At 48.3% G+C, this 24,668-nt stretch overlaps 1 protein-coding gene across 2 annotated transcripts in view; it reads left to right on the top strand.

The window, feature by feature from the left end:
- The window catches only part of LOC140902092 (scavenger receptor cysteine-rich domain-containing protein DMBT1), a 90,039-nt gene that overhangs the window by 19,976 nt on the left and 45,395 nt on the right, over window positions 1–24,668 (top strand). For both annotated transcript variants that reach the window (XM_073321783.2, XM_073321782.2), the window contains exon 7: window positions 7,513–7,842. In XM_073321783.2, coding sequence (XP_073177884.1) covers window positions 7,513–7,842 — 330 coding nt within the window. The remainder of the gene's footprint in view (window positions 1–7,512; window positions 7,843–24,668) is intronic.

Genomic DNA, 24,668 nt, shown 5'->3' with positions numbered 1-24,668 from the left:
ACTCCACTTGACACCGGCTGCCAACTAGACATGGAGCCATTGATCACTACCTGCTGAGCCCGACAATCTAGCCAACTTTCTACCCACCTTATAGTGCATTCATCCAGCCCGTACTTCTTTAACTTGCTGACAAGAATACTGTGGGAGACAGTGTCAAAAGCTTTGCTAAAGTCAAGATACAATACATCCACTGCTTTCCCTTCCCAGACATAGACTGGAGGACAAGTGCTAGTAATAATAAAAGGGTTCAGATTTTCTTACATGCGATAGCTGATGGATTCCTTCATCAAGTAGTTGCTGAACCGACTAGAGGGGATGCCATTTTAGATTTGGTTTTGGTGGGTAGTGAGGACCTCATAGAAGAAATGGTTGTAGGGGACAACCTTGGTTCAAGTGATCATGAGCTAATTCAGTTCAAACTGAACGGAAGGATAAACAAAAAGAAATCTGCAATTAGGGTTTTCGATTTCAAAAGGGCTGACTTTCAAAAATTAAGGAAATTAGTTAGGGAAGTGGATTGGACTGAAGAACGTATGGATCTAAAGGCAGAGGAGGCCTGGGATTACTTTAAGTCAAAGCTGCAGAAGCTATCGGAAGCCTGCATCCCAAGAAAGGGGAAAAAATTCATAGGCAGGAGTTGTAAACCAAGCTGGACGAGCAAGCATCTCAGAGAGGTGATTAAGAAAAAGCAGAAAGTATACAGGGAGTGGAAGATGGGAGAGATCAGCAAGGAAAGCTACCTTATTGAGGTCAGAACATGTAGGGATAAAGTGAGACAGGCTAAAAGTCAAGCAGAGTTGGACCTTGCAAAGGGAATTAAAACCAATAGTAAAAGGTTCTCTAGCCATATAAATAAGAAGAAAACAAAGAAAGAAGAAGTGGGACTGCTAAACACTGAGGATGGAGTGGAGGTGAAGGATAATCTAGGCATGGCCCAATATCTAAACAAATACTTTGCCTCAGTCTTTAATGAGGCTAATGAGGATCTTAGGGATAATGGTAGCATGACAAATGGGAATGAGGATATGGAGGTAGATATTACCATATCTGAGGTAGAAGCGAAACTCAAACAGCTTAATGGGACTAAATCGGGGGGTCCAGATAATCTTCATCCAAGAATATTAAAGGAATTGGTACATGAAATTGCAAGCCCATTAGCAAGAATTTTTAATGAATCTGTAAACTCAGGGGTTGTACCGTATGACTGGAGAATTGCTAACATAGTTCCTATTTTTAAGAAAGGAAAAAAAAGTGATTGGGGTAACTACAGGCCTGTAGACTTTGACATCTGTAGTATGCAAGGTCTTGGAAAAATTTTGGAAGGAGAAAGTAGTTAAGGACATTGAGGTCAATGGTAAATGGGACAAAATGCAACATGGTTTTACAAAAGGTAGATCGTGCCAAACCAACCTGATCTTCTTTGAGAAAGTAACAAATTTTTTAGACAAAGGAAACGCAATGGATCTAATTTACCTACATTTCAGTAAGGCGTTTGATACGGTGCCAATTAGGGAATTATTAGTTAAATTGGTTTCAGAGTAACAGCTGTGTTAGTCTGTATTCTCAAAAAGAAAAGGAGTACTTGTGGCACCTTAGAGACTAACCAATTTATTTGATCATAAGCTTTCGTTAGCTACAGCTCACTTCATCGGATGCATACTGTGGAAAGTGTAGAATATCTTTTTATACACACAAAGCATGAAAAAATACCTCCCCCCACCCCACTCTCCTGCTGGTAATAGCTTATCTAAAGTGATCACTCTCCTTACAATGTGTATGATAATCAAGTTGGGCCATTTCCAGCACAAATCCAGGTTTTCTCACCCCACCCCCCCCCCACAACCCACTCTCCTGCTGGTAATAGCTTATCTAAAGTGACCACTCTCCTTACAATGTGTATGATAATCAAGGTGGGCCATTTCCAGCACAAATCCAGGGTTTAACAAGAACGTCGGGGGGGGGGGGGGGTGTAGGAAAAAACAAGGGGAAATAGGTTACCTTGCATAATGACTTAGCCACTCCCAGTCTCTATTCAAGCCCAAGTTAATTGTATCCAATTTGCAAATGAATTCCAATTCAACAGTTTCTCACTGGAGTCTGGATTTGAAGTTTTTTTTGTTGTAATATCGCAACTTTCATGTCTGTAATTGCGTGACCAGAGAGATTGAAGTGTTCTCTGACTGGTTTATGAATGTTATATTCTTGACATCTGATTTGTGTCCATTTATTCTTTTACGTAGAGACTGTCCAGTTTGACCAATGTACATGGCAGAGGGGCATTGCTGGCACATGATGGCATATATCACATTGGTGGATGTGCAGGTGAACGAGCCTCTGATAGTGTGGCTGATGTTATTAGGCCCTGTGATGGTGTCCCCTGAATAGATATGTGGGCACAGTTGGCAACGGGCTTTGTTGCAAGGATAGGTTCCTGGGTTAGTGGTTCTGTTGTGTGGTATGTGGTTGCTGGTGAGTATTTGCTTCAGGTTGGGGGGCTGTCTGTAGGCAAGGATTGGCCTGTCTCCCAAGATTTGTGAGAGTGTTGGGTCATCCTTCAGGATAGGTTGTAGATCCTTAATAATGCGTTGGAGGGGTTTTAGTTGGGGGCTGAAGATGACGGCTAGTGGCGTTCTGTTATTTTCTTTGTTAAGCCTGTCCTGTAGTAGGTGACTTCTGGGAACTCTTCTGGCTCTATCAATCTGTTTCTTCACTTCCGCAGGTGGGTATTGTAGTTGTAAGAATGCTTGATAGAGATCTTGTAGGTGTTTGTCTCTGTCTGAGGGGTTGGAACAAATGCGGTTGTATCGCAGAGCTTGGCTGTAGACGATGGATCGTGTGGTGTGGTCAGGGTGAAAGCTGGAGGCATGTAGGTAGGAATAGCGGTCAATAGGTTTTCGGTATAGGGTGGTGTTTATGTGACCATCGTTTATTAGCACTGTAGTGCCCAGGAAGTGGATCTCTTGTGTGGACTGGTCCAGGCTGAGGTTGATGTTGGGATGGAAATTGTTGAAATCATGGTGGAATTCCTCAAGGGCTTCTTTTCCATGGGTCCAGATGATGAAGATGTCATCAATATAGCGCAAGTAGAGTAGGGGCGTTAGGGGACGAGAGCTGAGGAAGCGTTGTTCTAAGTCAGCCATAAAAATGTTGGCATACTGTGGGGCCATGCGGGTACCCATAGCAGTGCCGCTGATCTGAAGGTATACATTGTCTCCAAATGTAAAATAGTTATGGGTAAGGACAAAGTCACAAAGTTCAGCCACCAGGTTAGCTGTGACATTATCGGGGATAGTGTTCTTGACAGCTTGTAGTCCATCTTCGTGTGGAATGTTGGTGTAGAGGGCTTCTACATCCATAGTGGCCAGGATGGTGTTATCAGGAAGATCACCGATGGATTGTAGTTTCCTCAGGAAGTCAGTGGTGTCTCGAAGGTAGCTGGGAGTGCTGGTAGCGTAGGGCCTGAGGAGGGAGTCTACATAGCCAGACAATCCTGCTGTCAGGGTGCCAATGCCTGAGATGATGGGGCGCCCAGGATTTCCAGGTTTATGGATCTTGGGTAGTAGATAGAATATCCCAGGTCGGGGTTCCAGGGGTGTGTCTGTGCGGATTTGATCTTGTGCTTTTTCAGGGAGTTTCTTGAGCAAATGCTATAGTTTCTTTCGGTAACTCTCAGTGGGATCAGAGGGTAATGGCTTGTAGAAAGTGGTGTTGGAGAGCTGCTGAGCAGCCTCTTGTTCATATTCTGACCTATTCATGATGACAACAGCACCTCCTTTGTCAGCCTTTTTGATTATGATGTCAGAGTTGTTTCTGAGGCTGTAGATGGCATTGTGTTCTGCACGGCTGAGGTTATGGGGCAAGTGATGCTGCTTTTCCACAATTTCAGCCCGTGCACGTCGGCGGAAGCATTCTATGTAGAAGTCCAGTCTGCTGTTTCGACCTTCAGAAGGAGTCCACCTAGAATCCTTCTTTTTGTAGTGTTGGTAGGGAGGTCTCTATGGATTAGTATGTTGTTCAGAGGTATATTGGAAATATTCCTTGAGTCGGAGACGTCGAAAATAGGATTCTAGGTCACCACAGAACTGTATCATGTTCGTGGGGGTGGAGGGGCAGAAGGAGAGGCCCCGAGATAGGACAGCTGCTTCTGCTGGGCTGAGAGTATAGTTGGATAGGTTAACAATGTTGCTGGGTGGGTTGAGGGAACCATTGCTGTGGCCCCTTGTGGCATGTAGTAGTTTAGAAAGTTTAGTGTCCTTTTTCTTTTGTAGAGAAGCAAAGTGTGTGATGTAAATGGCTTGTCTAGTTTTAGTAAAGTCCAGCCACGAGGAAGTTTGTGTGGAAGGTTGGTTTTTTATGAGAGTATCCATTTTTGAGAGCTCATTCTTAATCTTTCCCTGTTTGCTGTAGAGGATGTTGATCAGGTGATTCCGCAGTTTCTTTGAGAGCGTGTGGCACAAGCTGTCAGCACAGTCTGTGTGGTATGTAGATTGTAATGGATTTTTTACCTTCAGTCCTTTTGGTCCGATGTCCATCTGTTTGCATTTGGAAAGGAAGAGGATGTCTGTCTGTATCTGTGCAAGTTTTTTCATGCAGTTGATAGATTTCCACTCCAAAGTTGCGATATTACAACAAAAAAACTTCAAATCCAGACTCCAGCGAGAAACTGTTGAATTGGAATTCATTTGCAAATTGGATACAATTAACTTAGGCTTGAATAGAGACTGGGAGTGGCTAAGTCATTATGCAAGGTAACCTATTTCCCCTTGTTTTTTCCTCCCCCCCTCCCCCCCAGACGTTCTTGTTAAACCCTGGATTTGTGCTGGAAATGGCCCACCTTGATTATCATACACATTGTAAGGAGAGTGGTCACTTTAGATAAGCTATTACCAGAAGGAGAGTGGGTTGTGTGTGTGTGTGTGGGGGGGGAGGGTGAGAAAACCTGGATTTGTGCTGGAAATGGCCCAACTTGATTATCATACACATTGTAAGGAGAGTGATCACTTTAGATAAGCTATTACTAGCAGGAGAGTGGGGTGGGGGGAGGTATTTTTTCACGCTTTGTGTGTATAAAAAGATCTTCTACACTTTTTACAGTAAGCATCCGATGAAGTGAGCTGTAGCTCACGAAAGCTTATGCTCAAATAAATTGGTTAGTCTCTAAGGTGCCACAAGTACTCCTTTTCTTTTTAGTTAAATTGGGAAAGATGGGGATCAATATGAAAATTGAAAAGTGGATAAGGAATTGGTTAAAGGGGAGACTACAGCGGGTCATACTGAAAGGTGAACTGTCAGGCTGGATGGAGGTTACCAGTGGAGTTACTCAGGGATTGGTTTTGGGACCAATCTTATTTAATCTTTTTATTATTGACCTCGGCACAAAAAGTGAGAGTGTGCTAATAAAGTTTGCGGATGATACAAAGCTGGGAGGTATTGCCAATTGAGAGAAGGACCGGCATACCATACAGGAGGATCTGGATGACCTTGTAAACTGGAGTAATAGTAATAGGATGAAATGTAATAGTGAGAAGTGTAAGGTCATACATTTAGGGATTAATAACAAGAATTTTAGTTATAAGCTGGGGACGCATCAATTAGAAGTAACAGAGGAGGAGAAAGACCTCGGCGTATTGGTTGACCACCGGATGACTATGAGCCACCAATGTGATATGGCAGTGAAAAAAGCTAATGCAGTCTTGGGATGCATCAGGCGAGGTATTTCCAGTAGAGATAAGGAGATGTTAGTACCACTATACAAGGCACTGGTGAGACCTCACCTGGAATGCTGTGTGCAGTTCTGTTCTCCCATGTTCAAGAAGGATGAATTCAAACTGGAACAGGTACAGAGAAGGGCTACTAGGATGATCTGGGGAATGGAAAACCTGTCTTATGAAAGGAGACTCAAGGAGCTTGGCTTGTTTAGCCTAACCAAAAGAAGGTTGAGGGGAGATATGATTGCTCTCTATAAATATATCAGAGGGATAAATACTGGAGAGGAATTCTTTAAGCTCAGTAGCAATGTGGACACAAGAAAAAATGGATATAAACTGGCCATTGGGAAGTTTAGACTTGAAATTAGACAAAGGTTTCTAACCATCAGAGGAGTGAAGTTCTGGAACAGCCTTCCAAAGGAAGCAGCGGGGGCAAAAGACCTATCTGGCTTCAAGATTAAACTTGATAAGTTTATGGAGGAGATGGTTTGATGGGATAACATGATTTTGGCAATTAATTGATCTTTAACTATTCATGGTAAATAGGCCCAATGGCCTGTGATGGGATGTGAGATGGGGTGGGATCTGAGTCACTACAGAGAATTTTTTCCTGGGTATCTGGCTGGTGACTCTTGCCCACATGCTCAGGGTTCAGCTGATCGCCATATTTGGGGTCGGGAAGGAATTTTCCTCCAGGATAGATTGGAAGAGACCCTGGGGGTTTTTCGCCTTTCTCTGTAGCATGGGGCACGGGTCACAGGTCACTTGATGGAGGATTCTCTACACCTTGAAGTCTTTAAACCATGATTTGAGGACTTTAGTAGCTCAGACATAGGTGAGAGATTTTTTGCAGGAGTGGGTGGGTGAGATTCTGTGGCCTGCATTGTGCAGGAGGTCAGACTAGATGATCATAATGGTCCCTTCTGACCTTAATATCTATGAATCTATGAATCCAGGGGCCGCTCACCTCGGATGGCTCCCCGCAAGCGGCGACCTGTCCTGGAGTCTGGCTACTCCTAAGCGGAGGCGTGTCAGGTGGCTCAGCATGCTGCCCCTCCCAGTGCTGGCTGCACAGGTCCTATTGGCTGGGAACCACGGTCAATGGGAGCTGCGGGGGTGGTGCCTGCAGGCAGAGGGAGCGCGCCAAGCCACCTGCCGCTCCTCCGCCTAGGAGCAGGTGGGACAAGTTGCCGTTTCTGGGGTGCCACCTGAGGTGAATGGCCCACAGATCCAGCACCCTGCACCCTATCTCGTGCCCCAACTGCCTGTCCCGAGCCCCCGCCCGCAACCAAACTTCCTCACGGAACCCGTGCTCCACACCCCCTCCCGTGCTCCAACCCCCATCCCCGCAGACACTCCCGCACCCAAACTCCCTCCCTCTTAGTTAACTGGCATTTTTCATTTACCAGCATCCCCCATTCCCCAGCATGCTGGATAAAACAACTTTAACGGTAATAGTATAAAGTAGGAACTGTACACATTGTATTCTGTGTTGTAATTGAAATCAACATATTTGAAAACATAGAAAAACATGCAAAATATTTAATACATTTCATTTGGTATTCTATTGTTTAACAGTGTGATTAAAACTGCGATTAATAATGATTACTTTTTAAAATCATGATTAATTTTTTGAGTTAATCGCGTGAGTTAACTGCGATTAATCGACAGGGAGTGAACCCCTAACAGGCTGTTGCAGAGACTGCTCAGACCCATCAGTGGGAGGCTCTACGTTCCCCAGCATCACTACTGATCGGATGCACAGGAACCTCCCTGACTGTTTATCCCCTTGGGGTGTTTGCAGACTCAGGCATTTCAGAAGTGGCTCAGCTCCGACTGGTGAATGGTCCGAGTAGATGCTCTGGGAGAGTCGAGGTGCTTCACAACCAGCAGTGGGGAACCGTGTGTGATGACAGCTGGGATTTAACTGAGGCCAGAGTCGTGTGCAGGCAGCTGGGCTGTGGGACGGCGTTATCAGCCCCAGGAGGCGCTCGATTTGGGCGAGGATCAGACCGTATCTGGCTGGATGACGTTCACTGCACAGGGATAGAAGCTTCCCTCACCGAATGCAGGGCTCGGCCTTGGGGAGACAATAACTGTAACCACAGAGAAGATGCCGGTGTTGTGTGCTCAGGTAACCTTCATCTACCACCCTGCGTGTTGTAGGGAGCGGTGTGGGGGCTCAGTAGGGGACGCTCATGCTCTCCCCTTGAAGTCAGTGCTGGCCCCAGTGCCCTAGTGCAGTGCTAGGGGGCCTGTGCTGTTGGTAGGGGGATGTCAGTAGGGGGCGCTCTCCATTTGTAGTTGTGCTGGCCCTAATGCCCCAGTGCAGTTCCATGGGCACCTAGCATGAGGAAGCCTTGTCTGTGCCCACTGAGGGGCAGCTCCCCAACTGCCTCGGCCACACGCCACACAAGCTGTGCCCTCTAGGCCTTTTGTGGGGGAGTGACCTCCTTCCAGGTTGGCAATAGGCACACTTCACCCCTCGGTCCTCCGAGCGTCCCCCTGCAGCACCTATTCCCTGTCCCACAGGGCACTCACAGCAGTCACAGATCTGCTGCTCCCAAAGGAACAGGGCCCCAAGGTGACCAGCTCCACCTCCCATCTCTGCCCCAATCAACACACAGCTCTAGATCCCTTCAGAGTGACACCAAGGACAAGTGATTTCACAGAGAGTAGAGATTCGAGGGGTAGCAAGGAGAAGGGTTGGAAAGAAATTGTTCCATGGGAAATAAAATCAAACTACGTTGACTAGAGCCTATACCAGGGGTCTCAAACATGCGGCCTGTGGGCCATATGCATCCTGTGGAATTATTTCCTGCGGCTGCCAAGCTCCCCTCACCCGCCGCCCCAGCACGCTGTGTCCCAGCTCCTGTGCCTACCTCCAGGTGCTTCTCGCCACCAAACAGCTGTTTGGTGGCTCTTAGCGCTTTCCAAGAGGGATGGCAGAGGAGCGGGGAGCTGCGTGCTCAGGGGAGGAAGCGGAGAAGCGGCAGGGCAGGGGCGGGGATTTGGGGAAGAGGTTGGAATAGGGGCAGGGATGGGAAGGAGTTGGGGTTGGGACTTCAGGGAAAGGGTTGGATTGGGGGTGGGGAAGGGGTAGGAAGAGGCAGGGCAGGGCTGGGGCCTCATGGATGGGGTGAAATGGGGGTGGGGCTGGGGGCAGCAGGTGGGAGGCTTTTGTACCTTTATATGGGTATGTCTACACTACGAAATTAGGTCGAATTTATAGAAGTCGGATTTGTAGAAAGCGTTTTTATATAGTCGATTGTGTGTGTTGCCGGCACTCAGTGCCGAGAGGCTGAACAACAGCTTGAGTGGTTCGTTACCCGGTGTGCTACACCCAATAATCACAACGGGGTGGAGAAGCAGAAAAGTTTATTTGAAGCTTCAAATAGGTACAGGGAGATTTGAATCTCAAATCCTGTACCCAGAGCAGGAAGTTACACAGGCTTTTATACATCCTTTTTCCCAGCATACTTATCCAATAGCAAGCTGCCCCAAGTATCCATATAGCCAGCCAATCCAGTTCCCAGCTAGTTCCCTGATTCTCTGTATCATTTGTTAAACTCTACATAAAGCTGCTTTATTCAGCATTGTTCTTTCATATCTGCCCTGTTTGGCCTTGCTTAGTTTCAGGCAGTCTGACTCTGCAGCATATTGTTGCAGATCCTCAGCATAACTGCTGTGTGTGCCTCCAGGCGGGGGGGCCAAGGACACTTGGGCCTAGTACGCAGAGCTGCTGCGAGTGCCTCCAGGCGGGAGGGGGGGCCAAGGACACCTGGGCCTAGTGCGAGGGGGCTTCATCGACACTCGTGGTCTTCCATCCCCTCGAGTTACCTAGTGGCCATGCCCCAGTGTCCCCAACAACTCCCCCCTTTGAGAACACTCAACAACCTTGGCTCTGAGTTTTCTCACTTGGGCTACTTATTTCTTTACAATAGGACTTTGCATAAGCACTTTTTTGATAGCCCTGAAAAGAATGACTTATTAACTTTTGCAAAAGGGCCCTAATACATGATACTGCACAGCATAATACCAGTAATACAAGCAATACAGGAAAGAGAATTTTCAATAGCAGGCTAAATATACCACCAAGCCAAGATGACAAACCCCAGCCTGAAAACAAGGTTTGCAACCAATCGTTCTCTGGGGCAGTATAGGCAACCTGTGCTCCGGCTCGGGCATGGGCCTCAGCCTGTACCACCTTTTCATAGATCTTTTCATAGATCTCATAACTGCTATCATTTACATATACACAACATCGGGGCGCGACGAGGGCACAAACCCCTCCTTGGGATGCCAAGATAGTCCAAAGCCAGCCTGTTTTGGAGGGAAAACGTCCTGAGCTGCTGTACCTCTTTATTTAATGTTTTTACTGCTGACCCTAAATCACTAACTGAGTCCTCTAACTCTAAGGCCACCTTCTCAAGTACCATCTGCAGCCTTATAGTATAGCAGCCTATGCATGCCATGGCTGGTCCGGTAAACAGTGGCGCTATTCCCAGTACAGAGCACCCTACAAGCTTCTCGGTTGTGAGGGGATTCTTCATCTTGCCCTCTAATGCCGTAGTCAGTCACTGCAGGGTCTTTTCTCGTGACTCAACAGAGGTGTCTCGGGCATTTCTAATCTTTCCTTTGGGCAGTGTGGCAGTTATGGAAAGATGAGGAACTCCATGAGCTATATAACAGCTACCTGTCCAGTTGTTTGGCAGCACATTGTAAGCCTTTCGGCCACATACAAAATAGTGACCCTGTAGGGCCCAGTAAGGACTGTTTCTTAAGGGGATTCCTGGGATATTTAAGGCTGCTTTGGCGGCTTTTTTAAACAATTTATATGCCCCTAAGGGGGCATCTTATTTTTTTGATTGGGTACAAGTGGGGGCGTTTCTAATTGTGCCGTTCAAATTACACTCGCCATAGGGACCACTACAAACCCACCATTGGCTTGCTACATTGGAGATATTAACTGGACGGCAAGTTATATTTCCAAACCTTTCTTTTGTGGTAAGATTATTTGTAAGAGTTTCCCTAAAAGGGGAGGAACCATTACACCCCCACTGTTGGCCTCCCCTTTTGGTTTTTATCCAGTACCCATCAGCCCACTGTGTAATAAAACAGGAGCTTTTTCCCACAGGATGCCCATAGTGATCAGATTGGTTTTGGGTAAAACATAACACTCCCTCAGTGAGTACTGCAACTGAATACTCCTGGTTCTGATAGGTGGCTTGCTGTAAAGAGGTCTTGTTCCAGAACGGTGAGTCCGTTCTTTTCTGCTCTTTGGTGGTGGCTAATTCTGCTAGGGTCAAGGGCAGCATGTCAAGGGGCATTCCCGTTTTGGGGGATAGTGGAGTTGGAGCACATACCCAGCAATCAGTCTGGTTTGTTAAATTAGCAACATGGTGCGCAAGCGAAACAAAGGAGTTATGCTCCCGATATGCACAGTTTGGAAATACCAATACAGAGAATAACAATGTTACCCAATTAATTATGACCAGAGTCTTCCCAACCCAGGATCTCCAATACCTGGGTGGGCCCATTTTAGCATTAAGGTGCCCGCTATTTGTGTCTTTTAAACAGTAGCTTTAGCCCGAGATCGTCACTAGCTGAGGAGTCAGCAGGTTGGACGGTCCACTGTTCTGCTGACGAGGGGGCAGGTACTGCCTTCAGACGAGAGTGATGGATCCAGTTCTTGTGTCCCTCGATCTTTGCCGCTGTATGGGAGGTCAGCAGGACGGTATAGGGTCCTTTCCACTTTTCCTGGAGAGGCTCGTCTTTCCAGGTGCGAACAAGCACAGAGTTACCGGGCTGTAAGGAGTGGACGGGAGAGTCCAAGGGGAGAGGCTGGGAATCCTTGGTATACCTGTGAAGAGACAAGAGACCAGCAGACAGGGAACACATATACTGTGACAAAAAAACATTACCCAACTCCCATTCCCCTGACAGAACCGGGGTGCCATTCATGGGCCATGCCCTTCCAAACATAATTTCAAAGGGACTGAGCCCTAATCTACCCTTTGGGAGAACGCGGAAATGGAGTAGGACGAGGGGCAAAGCATCAGGCCATCGCAGTGAGGCTTCTTGGCACACTTTTGAGAGATGCCGTTTAAGGGTCTGATTGGTACGCTCCACTACCCCACTGGCTTGCGGTCTCCAGGGCGTATGGAGTTTCCAGGGGATCTGTAAGGCATGTGAGATGCTTTGAATGATTTTTGACGTGAAGTGTGTCCCGTTGTCAGATTCCATCCACAGGGGGAGTCCAAAGCGAGGAATGATCTCCTTAACAAACTTGAGGGCCACTGTCCTGGCAGTGCAGTTACGGCATGGGAAGGCTTCTGGCCATCCGCTGAACCGATCCACTATAACAAGGAGATATTTGAACCCTTGGGTCCGGGGAAACTCGGTAAAGTCTATTTGCCACACTTGTCCGGGGCCCGGAGTGGGTTCTAGGGCAGCTGGTGGCACAGGATGTCCCGGTCGGGGGTTATTCTTTTGGCAGACTAAGCAGTCCGCCTGTACCTGGGCAGCCAGGGGTCGGAGTCCGGAAGTGATAAAGTATTTTCCCATTAGCTGGATAAGTGCTTCCCTGCCAGCATGAGTGGTTTGATGTAGTTTCTGCAGCACTGGCCGGATTAGGCCCTTTGGTAAGAGGATTTTCCCTTCTGGGGAATGGAGCCATCCCTCCTTTTCCCGGAGACCGACTTTGTCAGTTAGCTGTCTCTCCTCCCCAGAGAACTGAGGGGTTGGAAGCTCCCCTACTGATGGGATAAGGGCATGCATATGGGCGTTCTCAGCCTGAGGGGATGGCAGGGTGGCAGCATGCTTAGCCTCTCTATCTGCCCGGGCGTTACCTCTGGCCACATCTTGATCCTCCCTTTGATGGGCTTTACAGTGTACCACCGCCACTTCTGAGGGGAGTTGTACGGCTTCTAGGAGCCGGAGGATTTGGGGCCCGTACTTGACTGGGGAGCCTTGGGCTGTCAGCATTCCCCTTTGCTTCCATAGGCCAGCATGAGCATGCAGCACACCAAAAGCATACTTTGAATCAGTAAAAATGTTGACCCGCTTTCCTTTTGACAGTTCAAGTGCACGGGTCAGGGCTATTAGTTCAGCAAGCTGGGCAGAGGTCCCAGCAGGCAAACCTTCAGCTTCCACAGTGTCATGGAGCGTCACAACAGCATAATCCACCCTCCTTTGCCCATTTATTACAGTACTGCTACCATCAGTGTACCACTCATAATCTGCATTTGGGAGGGGTACATCCTTTAAATCCGGACGGCTGGAGTACTGGACATCTATGATCTCTAAACAGTCATGTTTCTGTTCCTCTGTTTCTGGCAAGAGGGTGGCTGGGTTAAGGGAGGGGCAAGGCTGTTAAGGTGACTTCAGAGTTCTCTAACAGCTTAGCCTGGTACCGAGCAATCAGAGCCTGGGTGAGCCAAAGCCCTCCCTTTGCATCCAGTAAGGCTCGGACCATATGGGGAGTATAGATTTGCATAACCCCTCCCAATGTTAGCTTCTTGGCTTCCTCAAGCAATAGGGCAGTAGCTGCGACCGCCCAATTGCTTAGAAAAATAAGCCACGGGACGTCTCCATGCTCCTAACAGCTGTGTAAGCACTCCTAGGGCCACCCCCCTTCGTTCATGTACATACAACTGAAACGGCTTAGAGAGATCCGGCAGGTCCATAGAATCATAGAATATCAGGGTTGGAAGGGACCCCAGAAAGTCATCTAGTCCAACCCCCTGCTCGAAGCAGGACCAATTCCCAGTTAAATCATCCCAGCCAGGGCTTTGTCAAGCCTGACCTTAAAAACCTCTAAGGAAGGAGATTCCACCACCTCCCTAGGTAACGCATTCCAGTGTTTCACCACCCTCTTAGTGAAAAAGTTTTTCCTAATATCCAATCTAAACCTCCCCCACTGCAACTTGAGACCATTGCTCCTCGTTCTGTCATCTGCTACCATTGAGAACAGTCTAGAGCCATCCTCTTTGGAACCCCCTTTCAGGTAGTTGAAAGCAGCTATCAAATCCCCCCTCATTCTTCTCTTCTGCAGGCTAAACAATCCCAGCTCCCTCAGCCTCTCCTCATAAGTCATGTGTTCCAGTCCCCTAATCATTTTTGTTGCCCTTCGCTGGACTCTCTCCAATTTATCCACATCCTTCTTGAAGTGTGGGGCCCAAAACTGGACACAGTACTCCAGATGAGGCCTCACCAACGTCGAATAGAGGGGAACGATCACGTCCCTCGATCTGCTCGCTATGCCCCTACTTATACATCCCAAAATGCCATTGGCCTTCTTGGCAACAAGGGCACACTACTGACTCATATCCAGCTTCTCGTCCACTGTCACCCCTAGGTCCTTTTCCGCAGAACTGCTGCCTAGCCATTCGGTCCCTAGTCTGTAGCTGTGCATTGGGTTCTTCCGTCCTAAGTGCAGGACCCTGCACTTATTCTTATTGAACCTCATCAGATTTCTTTTGGCCCAATCCTTCAATTTGTCTAGGTCCTTCTGTATCCTATCCCTCCCCTCCAGCGTATCTACCACTCCTCCCTGTTTAGTATCATCCGCAAATTTGCTGAGAGTGCAATCCACACCATCCTCCAGATCATTTATGATTATGGTCCAGAGCTGGGGCTTCCATCAATTTTCTTTTCAGGATTTTAAATGTCCTGTCAACCTCTGGGGTCCAATAGAAGGGGTCATGATCTGCTCCTTTTACACAGTCGTACAGGGGTTTAGCCCGCAGTCCAAACTCTGGGATCCATAGCCTGCAAAAGCCTGCCATACCCAGAAATGCCCTGAGCCGCTACGGTTACTTGGGGTAGGAACTTGACAGATAGCTTCCTTTCTTTCGCTTGAAAGCTGACGCTCCCCTTGCCGTATGTGAAACCCGAGGTACCGTACCTCTGGGAGGGCAATTTGAGCCTTACTCCGTGCTACCCGATATCCCTGGAGTCCAATAAAATTCAGGAGGCTCACGGTGGCTTTAAGGCAGGGTGTTTGGCCCACAGTGGCAATTAACAAATCATCTACATACTGCAGAAGGAGGGCCTCCTCATTATCCCACTCCTGTAGGTCCCTGGCCAGAGCCTGGCCAAAGAGGGTGGGGGAGTTTTTAAATCCCTGGGCCAACGCTGTCCAGCAAAGTTGCTTTTTAACCCTTTTTCGGTCCTCCCACTCGAAGGAGAAGATCTCCTGTGACGGGGTGGCAACTGGGATGGTAAAGAAAGCATCTTTCAGATCAAGGACTGAAAAATGGGTATACTGTCCCCCTATAGAAGCCAATAAGGTATACAGGTTAGGGACAAGAGGGTGCAAAGTCTTAACCCGTTCATTGACTGCCCTTAGGTCCTGTACCAGCCAATACGTGCCATCAGGCTTCTGTATGGGTAGAATGGGAGTGTTCCAGGCTGAATGACATTCCCGGAGAATACCATACATTCGGAATCGATCTACAGTTTCCTGTAAACCTTCTCTGGCTTCCCTCTCGATTGGATACTGTTTTACTTGCACTGGGTCTTTCCCTGGTATGAGCTGAATAGTAATGGGGATCTGATGGGTGGCCTTTCCTGGAATCCCTGATGCCCACACGAGGGGGTACACCTGGTCTTCCCACGGGCTCCATTCTGGGGCTTGCATGGCTGAGGGCTCAACTGCAAGGGTCATGAGCCATGCATTCTGAAGGGGTAAGGTAAGGTTATTTCGTCCTCAGTAAAATGCAGGGTGGCACCGAGGCGACAAAGTAGATCCCGTTCCAGCAGAGGTGTTGGACACTCAGGGAGGTATACCAGCTTGTGGGATATAGTCCTGTTTCCCAAAGCGCATTCCGCTGGGGCATACACTGGGCACTTGGTGTCCCTGCCTGTGGCTCCCACCACAGTAAGGGAATCTGCTACTGGCAACTGAAGAGGCTGATTTACGGCAGTTCGGGCCGCTCCAGAGTCCACTAAAAAATCTATTTCTGAGCTTCCCACCCGCATCTTTACTCGGGGTTCCGGGGGTAGGGTGGTCCGTCTCCCCTGACACCCCTATTCCTGCTCCGCCATCGCCATCATAGGGGCACCCCCCTTTTCTTTCCTCTTTGGGCACTCATTTTTCCAGTGTCCCTCCTGTCGACACAGGGCACACTGGTTGTGACCCAGTCGTCTCTCCTGCAGGCCCGGACGGTCGCGTCCACAGCCCCTTCCTCCCCGGCCACTTCTCTTAGTGCCGGCCTGTACCGCTGTTACCATCAATTTCACTTGCTTTCTCTCCTTCTCTGTCTCTCTTAGACTATAAGCTCGGTTTGCAGTCTCTAAAATTTGTGCCATGGTCATACCCATTAAATCCTCCTTTTTCTGTAACTTTCTCTTAATATCAGGGGCTGCTCTGCTTGTAAAAATTCCCTCAATAATTGACTCAGTTGCCTGATCATCGGGGTCTGCATTAGTGTTCTGTCGAATGGTGTCCCGAATACGCTGTAGAAAGGCCCCTGGGCTTTCTTTTAAATCCTGCATTACTTCATATGGCTTTGCCCAATTATTATGTCGGACAGCCGAGTGACGGAGTCCATGTAAAAGCAACTCCTTATAGGAGGTAAGGCGGGTCATATCCCCATGATCATTTGGATCCCACCTGGGGTCTGCTCGGGGGACTTGTGCATCCGGGTCAGGGACATTAATATGATCCCGGTCGTACCGTCTCTGCGCCTCCTCCCTTGCCTTGGACACAACCTGTTGTCTTTCAACCTCAGACAATAGGGTTCGCAGGAGGACGTTACAATCATCCCAGTCCGGCTTGTGACTACTGAGGCACCCCTCAAAGACTGAAATATACCTGCTTGGGTTTGTTGAGAATTCCCCAGCCTGTGTTTTAAAAGCTGCTAAGTCTATTGGATTGAATGGCACGTGGGTGTAAACTTGCATAGTGGTAGCCTGACGTCCGTCTTGCCCCTGGGCAAGTCACAACAGTCTCGGTCAGCAAAGGATAGAGTACCACCGAGGGGACAATCTCTGTAACCCGAGGCATCCTACCCTTATAAGGTGGAGGTGTGGGGGCCGAAGGGGACACCGGCTCTGCCATTACAGTGGGGGTGGGGGTCTGGGGACTAACATTAGCTACTACCGAACCAGTCGGAGTCAAATTTCAACTTTGCAAAATTACAGCTCTGTTCTATTTCTTAAAGCCATAAACGCTTGTGCATACAAATATTCATTCCATTTACCCATTCACTGACAAAACAAAACTAATTGGAGGATCGTGTTGTAATTAATTGACCCTCCTGGTGGCCACCACTCCTGGTCCTCTAGTTGATATTGAGGCCAGTCAACTGTACAGAATCCTTTTAATTGGCTCTTAGTTATTGGATCCGCACCAAATTCCTTCCAGTTTGCTAGAATGCACTCTAGGGGCGTACACCGTGCCCTAACCCCTGAGCTCTGTCCCTGTCCCATACCTACAGGGTAACTCTGGGCGTCCCCAGGTTCCAACAGAGCATATAATCCGGATTTTAAAAGTTTCCTACCTTATCCAAGGGACCGGTTCTTCACCGCTGTCCACAACAGCTTCTCCACTATATGAGTGCGTTGCACCGTTGTGCCCTCTGGGGTTGATCAAATCGCGTCTCCTCCGAGGCCCCCGATGAACTCACCGGTGCGCGCTGGGCGTTGGTTCTCGCCACAATCCTCGACCTCCAGGAAGGGTCCGGGCAAGGCTAAATTGCAGCCTCGTCGCCCACCCAGGGATGCCAAAAGCTGTTGCCGGCACCCAGTGCCGAGAGGCTGAACAACAGCTTGAGTGGTTCGTTACCCGGTGTGCTACACCCAATAATCACAACGGGGTGGAGAAGCAGAAAAGTTTATTTGAAGCTTCAAATAGGTACAGGGAGATTTGAATCTCAAATCCTGTACCCAGAGCAGGAAGTTACACAGGCTTTTATACATCCTTTTTCCCAGCATACTTATCCAATAGCAAGCTGCCCCAAGTATCCATATAGCCAGCCAATCCAGTTCCCAGCTAGTTCCCTGATTCTCTGTATCATTTGTTAAACTCTACATAAAGCTGCTTTATTCAGCATTGTTCTTCCATATCTGCCCTGTTTGGCCTTGCTTAGTTTCAGGCAGTCTGACTCCGCAGCATATTGTTGCAGATTCTCAGCATAACTGCTGTGTGTGCCTCCAGGCAGGGGGTGGGGGGTGGGAGGGGGGGGCAAGGACACTTGGGCGAGTGCCTCCAGGCGGGAGGGGGGGCCAAGGACACCTGGGCCTAGTGCGAGGGGGCTTCATCGACAGTCGTGGTCTTCCATCCCCTCAAGTTATCTAGTGGCCATGCCCCAGTGTCCCCAACATGTGTGTCCCCACACAAATGCTCTAAGTGCATGTAGTCGGTGGAGTGTGTCCACAGTACCGTGGCAACCATCGACTTCCGGAGCATTGCACTATGGGTAGCTATCCTGCAATCTCCGCCGCCCATTTGAATTCTGGGTAGAAATCCCAGTGCGTGATGGGGCTAAAACATTGTCGCGGGTGGTTCTGGGTACATATCGTCAGGCCCCCCTTCCCTCCCTCCCTCCGTGAAAGCAAGGGCAGACAATCGTTTTGTGCCTTTTTTCTTGAGTTACCTGTGCAGACGCCATACCACGGCAAGCATGGAGCCCGCTCAGCTAACCGTCACCGTATGTCTCCTGGGTGTCCCCTCAGCACCAGTGATGATCCCCGCATGGTGCTTGGGGCCTCTGCTTCAGGGAGCAATATGGAGGTTCCAGTAGGGAGCGCTCTTCTCTCAGTCTGGGCTGACCATAATTCCCCTGTGTGGTTCTATGGGCCTGTGCTGCAGGGAGCGGTGTGGGGGCTCAGTGCGGGACACAGAAACTCTCCCCTGGAAGTCAGTGCTGGCCCCAGTGCCCTAGTGCAGTGCTAGGGGGACTGTGCTGCAGGCAGAGGGTGTCAGAAGGGGGTGCTCTCCTTTTGCAGTTCTGCTGGCCCTAATGCTGGAAACAGGTAAAACCATAAGCAAAACACCTATCCCAGGGTACGTTGGGCAGTGTCTATTGCTTCAGGATCTTGAATCGAGCAAGCAAAAGTCCCTTTAATGTGCCCCTCCCTTCTCCCTCTGCCGCACCCCACTCACAGTGGTTGTCCTTGGTTAGTGAAGACCCAGAGTTCAGAGGTGCACCTGTGTGAGTTCAGCTCCCACCATGGGGGCAGGGAGGAGAGGGCCTGGTTGGCTCTGCTGTCTGGGTGCTTGCTCTGGTCACAGCTGCCCTGCCAGCCACTCACCACTCTGCTCGCCCTCACCTCCTGCTGCCCCCGGCCTCTCTACTGTGACCTCTGCAGGTCGCTCTCTTGAGGCTCCCCCCAACTCTCAGTGACTGTCGGCTCTTAGTGGGGAAACCTCAGTGCTGAAGCAGGCTGGGCAGAAACACTGTCTCACAGCAGGTGATTTCAGCTCTAGTGATCACTTAATCCCAAAAAGAAATTAATCCCAAAAGACTCCTAATGGAGCCTTAATTAGCTCTATCTTTCAAGAGTGGTGAGGGGCAGATTAAACCATGCCTAGACCTCTTACACACAACGCACACCTCATCTCCACCCCCTCTCACTTTTGGTAGGTGTCTGGTGTCTGATACCTGGTTAGTGGGTTTAGTTCAGTTTTGGGTGACCCCCTCAGTCAGGGCAGGCTAAGCCCAGTTCTGCTGCCCTTTACTCAGACAATCAGAACAACAACATTACACTACCCCTGCATTCAAGTACTACAGTGATTTGTAACCCAGCTCCAACCAACACAGCTCTGTCTGCTGGATACCAAAGCAGAGTGGGTGTGTTCATGTAAATACCGTCTGGTCCTGAAGCCCTTCCCCCTCCCCAGTTTATCACTAGCTGTCAGAGGAGAGCTCATTCCAACCTTGCTTACTTCTAGCTTGTTCAGTCATCTGACTGTGCATCCTCAAAGTCCATTCTTCTGACATGGCTCTCCTCCACCACGACCACGTGTGACTGTCTGTATTGCTGCCCCACAGGCAGACGGAGAATATCGGGCTAAGCCTCATTTCTGCATTGTAGCAATTCCTCGGGTCAGTCCAGTCAGGGGCCCGTTAAGCCTAGTCCAGGATCTGTATCCCAGGTTGCAAATAGGCAGATACAAGTTAGGGCTTCTGAAAATCCATGAGCAAGCCAGTCTCTCTATTCCAGAGTTGCTACCCCTCTGTGAGTGCACAGTTGTCAACCCAGCTCTGCCATCATTCATCTGAGACAGGTCCTGGACCGGCAGCACTAGACCCCACTGCAGCAACAGCTGCCACAAAACGATGTTGCCAAGTCAGTCGTGGCAAGTCAGGAGGAATTGCAGGGGCAGGTGTTTGCTTCAGGAGGGGGCCGACTTGCTTGCAGGAAGTGTGCATTGCCTTTGCACTGGTCGGAACCATTGTCAGCCTGGTGACATGGCCAGTCCACAACATTTTGGCACCTGAGGCGGGGCGCTCAAATGATGCCCCCATACCTCCTCGCTTGGGCCAAAACTTTGAAAGGTCTCAATTCTGCCTTCCTCCTGTTCTACTCCTCTCATGGTACTGCTCTGCTACCTACCCCAATAAAGGGGAACTAACAACTTAGAATGCCTTGTTCAAAAATTTTAAGTAACACTTAATTTTCAAACGCCTGAACAGCAAATGTAATATTTCTTGTCTGCATAGTAAACACTGGCATTTTTATCTGTTTGAATAATGAAAGTGGTGCTTTCCATGCCTTCTTGGTTGCAAAGATTTGAACTGCTTCCTGCTGAAGGTCCACAGTCTGGGCCAGCTCATGCTCTATTGAGATGGTTGCAAGGCCGACCAGCCTCTCCTGTGTCATTGTGGAGTGTAGACGTGTTTTTATTAACTTCAGCTTCAACATCACGCATGCCATCATGTGTCAACACTGTCTCTAGTGCCTGCTTTGCTGGTGTAGGTCTTCTTGAGGTATAGTGAGGAGTTTTGGAATATCATACAACATCCCAAATATACTGCTGTGTTCCTTGAGCTGCCTGAAATGTTCTTCAACAGATTGTATTGCACAATCTAGCATCTGGTTCAAGAATTCAACTTTGAATTGTTGTTTGGGGTCTCTTGTGGGATTATCCCGTGCCTCGTAATCAAAATGTCTTCTTCTTTGGTGACTCTTGTATTCTTGAATGGGTGGGAAAATAGCTTCAGTGTTGTGGTGGAAAAATTAACCACGCATTCTGTTTGGATCAGAACCAAGCCTGAGGCTCCTTTATTGATTACAAGAGCAGGGGGGTAACAGCTCTAAGTAGCTGCCCCGCCGCATACAGAAAATACAGGAGCTTATATTGCTGAAAACCACAATTTGTTAAGCCCACTTTCTTTAACAGCATTTTCCTTATTTGGCATATAGTGCAAGTTTCAACAGTAGCTTTGCCTTATTTGGAGTTTAGCAAAAACAAGCTTTTCCTGTTATTGACAGGTGTTTTCTTTGCGGTTAATGGTTTTTTTCTAACTTCTGGCGGTTATGGTTACATTTCTTAAGCTGTGCTATTTGCAATCGCCCCTTAATGGAATTTTCCACACTCTTTTCTTATGCTTCATGTACACAGTTAGCTTGACCAAAGTTTTAGGCCTACTTGGGAAGTTTAGGCCTACTTGGGTCCACTGAATTTTTCCTCCACAGTGTGAAGTTCCTCTGCCAACTTCTGAGCACTCTTCAGAATGTTTTGAAATCCCGCATCTGACCGGTAAGACTGTAGGTATGACTTTGCTTTGTCCAGTTGTTCCACTGCTCCAGATATATCAAGGTCAGCACCTTGGAGTCTCTTGCTTACAACATTTATTTCGAACAGTATGTCATGTCACAACACTAAGCCACAGAGAAATTTGAAGTTATGTATGTTTCTGGTGATTCCATTTTCCTCTGCCACTGTTCTCCCACAAACAGTTCCTGTCATAGCATTATCCTCCGTAATGGCAACTGTGGCATCATCTATCTTCCCAATTTGGTGTTTGGTAGGCTTTATCACCTCAGCTCGATTTTCCCATCGTGTGGCACTTAGTGGTTTCAGTGTCAGAGAGGATGTTCCCAGAAGTTGCTTCAAAATTTGCCATCGATGAGTTGATGCAGAGAAAAATACAGAGATGCTTCGAATTACACTAAAAAATTCAGCAGCCTCACTAGAAGCTGATGCTGCATCACTGACCACCAAGTTCAATGAATGAGAACTGCATGGGACAAAAAAAGCTCAAGGGTCCGTGTCTGCACTCTTCTGTTGTTTCCGCTCATGTTGGCACCATTATTGTAGCCCTGACCTCTCATGTCAGCTATCGGAATTCCCGTCTCTTCCAGCTTTTTAAGAAGCACATTTGTCATACCAGCTCCTGTAGTATCATCAATGTCAATAAATTCTAGAAAATGCTCTGACAGTCACCATTGCAGGGACATTTTCACTAGGTTCTGTTGATGTTACAAAACACACCATTAAAGTTATTCGTTCTGTATGGATGATGTCAGGTGTGCAGTCCAGAATAACAGAGTAATATCTTGCTGACTTCAGATCTGCCACAATCTTCTGTTTGACTTTTGTTGCCAGTAACTGTATGATCTCATTTTGAATTGTTTTTCCAAAGTAGTGGTGCGTGTACGTTTCTTGGGTGGTGACTCTTCTTAGATACTCCTGGAGTACAGCATCAAACTCAGGCATCAGCTCCACAGTGTTAAGGAAGTTTCCATTGTCTGGCACATACAGCGGATCTGAAGTGCCAAGCAGTGCTAGGTTTTGGGTAGCAAGCATTCTCACAATGGCAATGAGCCTTTTCCGAACATTTTGCCAGTAAAGAGACTCTGATGCAATCTTCTCTCGATGCTGATCATCTATGGTGGCCTTTAACCTTAGTCTCATCTCAAGCTCTTTCCACCTACGGAATGAATGCTCTCTGGTGATTTGCTGCCTTCTCATGGCATGCCAGATTTCTAGCCAGATTTTTCCAGTCCTTTGTTCCTGTAGAACCCAATGTGGCTGGAACATTAGACTAGAAGAGTTTGCAACAAAAAGAGTATGCAGCATTTTGGGTTTTTGAGTACATAAGCCCTGGCCTCTCCACTTTGTCACCATTGGGGATTTCACGCCAGTAATGTGTTGGATGGAAACTTCTATTTTCATTGTCTTTGGGGAACATGAAGTTTTTAGAATCATAGAATCATAGAATATCAGGGTTGGAAGGGACCCCAGAAGGTCATCTAGTCCAACCCCCTGCTCGAAGCAGGACCAATTCCCAGTTAAATCATCCCAGCCAGGGCTTTGTCAAGCCTGACCTTAAAAACCTCTAAGGAAGGAGATTCCACCACCTCCCTAGGTAACGCATTCCAGTGTTTCACCACCCTCTTAGTGAAAAAGTTTTTCCTAATATCCAATCTAAACCTCCCCCACTGCAACTTGAGACCATTGCTCCTCGTTCTGTCATCTGCTACCATTGAGAACAGTCTAGAGCCATCCTCTTTGGAACCCCCTTTCAGGTAGTTGAAAGCAGCTATCAAATCCCCCCTCATTCTTCTCTTCTGCAGGCTAAACAATCCCAGCTCCCTCAGCCTCTCCTCATAACTCATGTGTTCCAGTCCCCTAATCATTTTTGTTGCCCTTCGCTGGACTCTCTCCAATTTATCCACATCCTTCTTGAAGTGTGGGGCCCAAAACTGGACACAGTACTCCAGATGAGGCCTCACCAATGTCGAATAGAGGGGAACGATCACGTCCCTCGATCTGCTCGCTATGCCCCTACTTATACATCCCAAAATGCCATTGGCCTTCTTGGCAACAAGGGCACACTGCTGACTCATATCCAGCTTCTCGTCCACTGTCACCCCTAGGTCCTTTTCCGCAGAACTGCTGCCTAGCCATTCGGTCCCTAGTCTGTAGCTGTGCATTGGGTTCTTCCGTCCCAAGTGCAGGACCCTGCACTTATTCTTATTGAACCTCATCAGATTTCTTTTGGCCCAATCCTCCAATTTGTCTAGGTCTTTCTGTATCCTATCCCTCCCCTCCAGCGTATCTACCACTCCTCCCAGTTTAGTATCATCCGCAAATTTGCTGAGAGTGCAATCCACACCGTCCTCCAGATCATTTACGAAGATATTGAACAAAACTGGCCCCAGGACCGACCCTTGGGTACTCCACTTGACACCGGCTGCCAACTAGACATGGAGCCATTGATCACTACCCGTTGAGGCCGACAATCTAGCCAGCTTTCTACCCACCTTGTAGTGCATTCATCCAGCCCATACTTCCTTAACTTGCTGACAAGAATACTGTGGGAGACCGTGTCAAAAGCTTTGCTAAAGTCAAGAAACAATACATCCACTGCTTTCCCTTCATCCACAGAACCAGTAATCTCATCATAAAAGGCGATTAGATTAGTCAGGCATGACCTTCCCTTGGTGAATCCATGCTGGCTGTTCCTGATCACTTTCCTCTCATGCAAGTGCTTCAGGATTGATTCTTTGAGGACCTGCTCCATGATTTCACTTGCTCCATGATTTCACTTGATTTCACTGCTTTCACTTGCTGTGGCCCATGCAGTACAAGGAAGTCCCTCAGGCTACTGCTCAAGTGGGTCCACAGTCCTGGATCATCTAGACTTCGATGCTGATGTCAGGCTAAGGCAACCACTAATGACACGAGTGACTGTGTTCAGCTCCCAATCACCAAGATGCTTATGCCAGTGTCTGCCCTGCAACACTGCACAGTATCCCACTGGAGCGAATACCAGCCCCAGGAATGAGGGTGTAAATCTTCTCCCCAGGAGGTTCACACCAGCTTCTACATGAAGGCAGTGGGGGGGGGAAGGGGGATGATCTTTTTCATTAAGTGCTCTAGTGGAAGCAGTAGGTCAGACTGCAGTCCAGTCTGCCTAACTAGGTGAGAGCTCGCCAGAATGGGAGTGGAAAAAGCCTGGTCAGTGGTGGGGAGCCCTTGACAGGACCTCACTTTGTGCA

The sequence above is a fragment of the Lepidochelys kempii genome, chromosome 23 (assembly GCF_965140285.1).
Source record: "Lepidochelys kempii isolate rLepKem1 chromosome 23, rLepKem1.hap1, whole genome shotgun sequence".
NCBI classification, from domain to species: domain Eukaryota; kingdom Metazoa; phylum Chordata; order Testudines; family Cheloniidae; genus Lepidochelys; species Lepidochelys kempii.
This window is presented reverse-complemented; position numbering and strand designations above follow the sequence as displayed.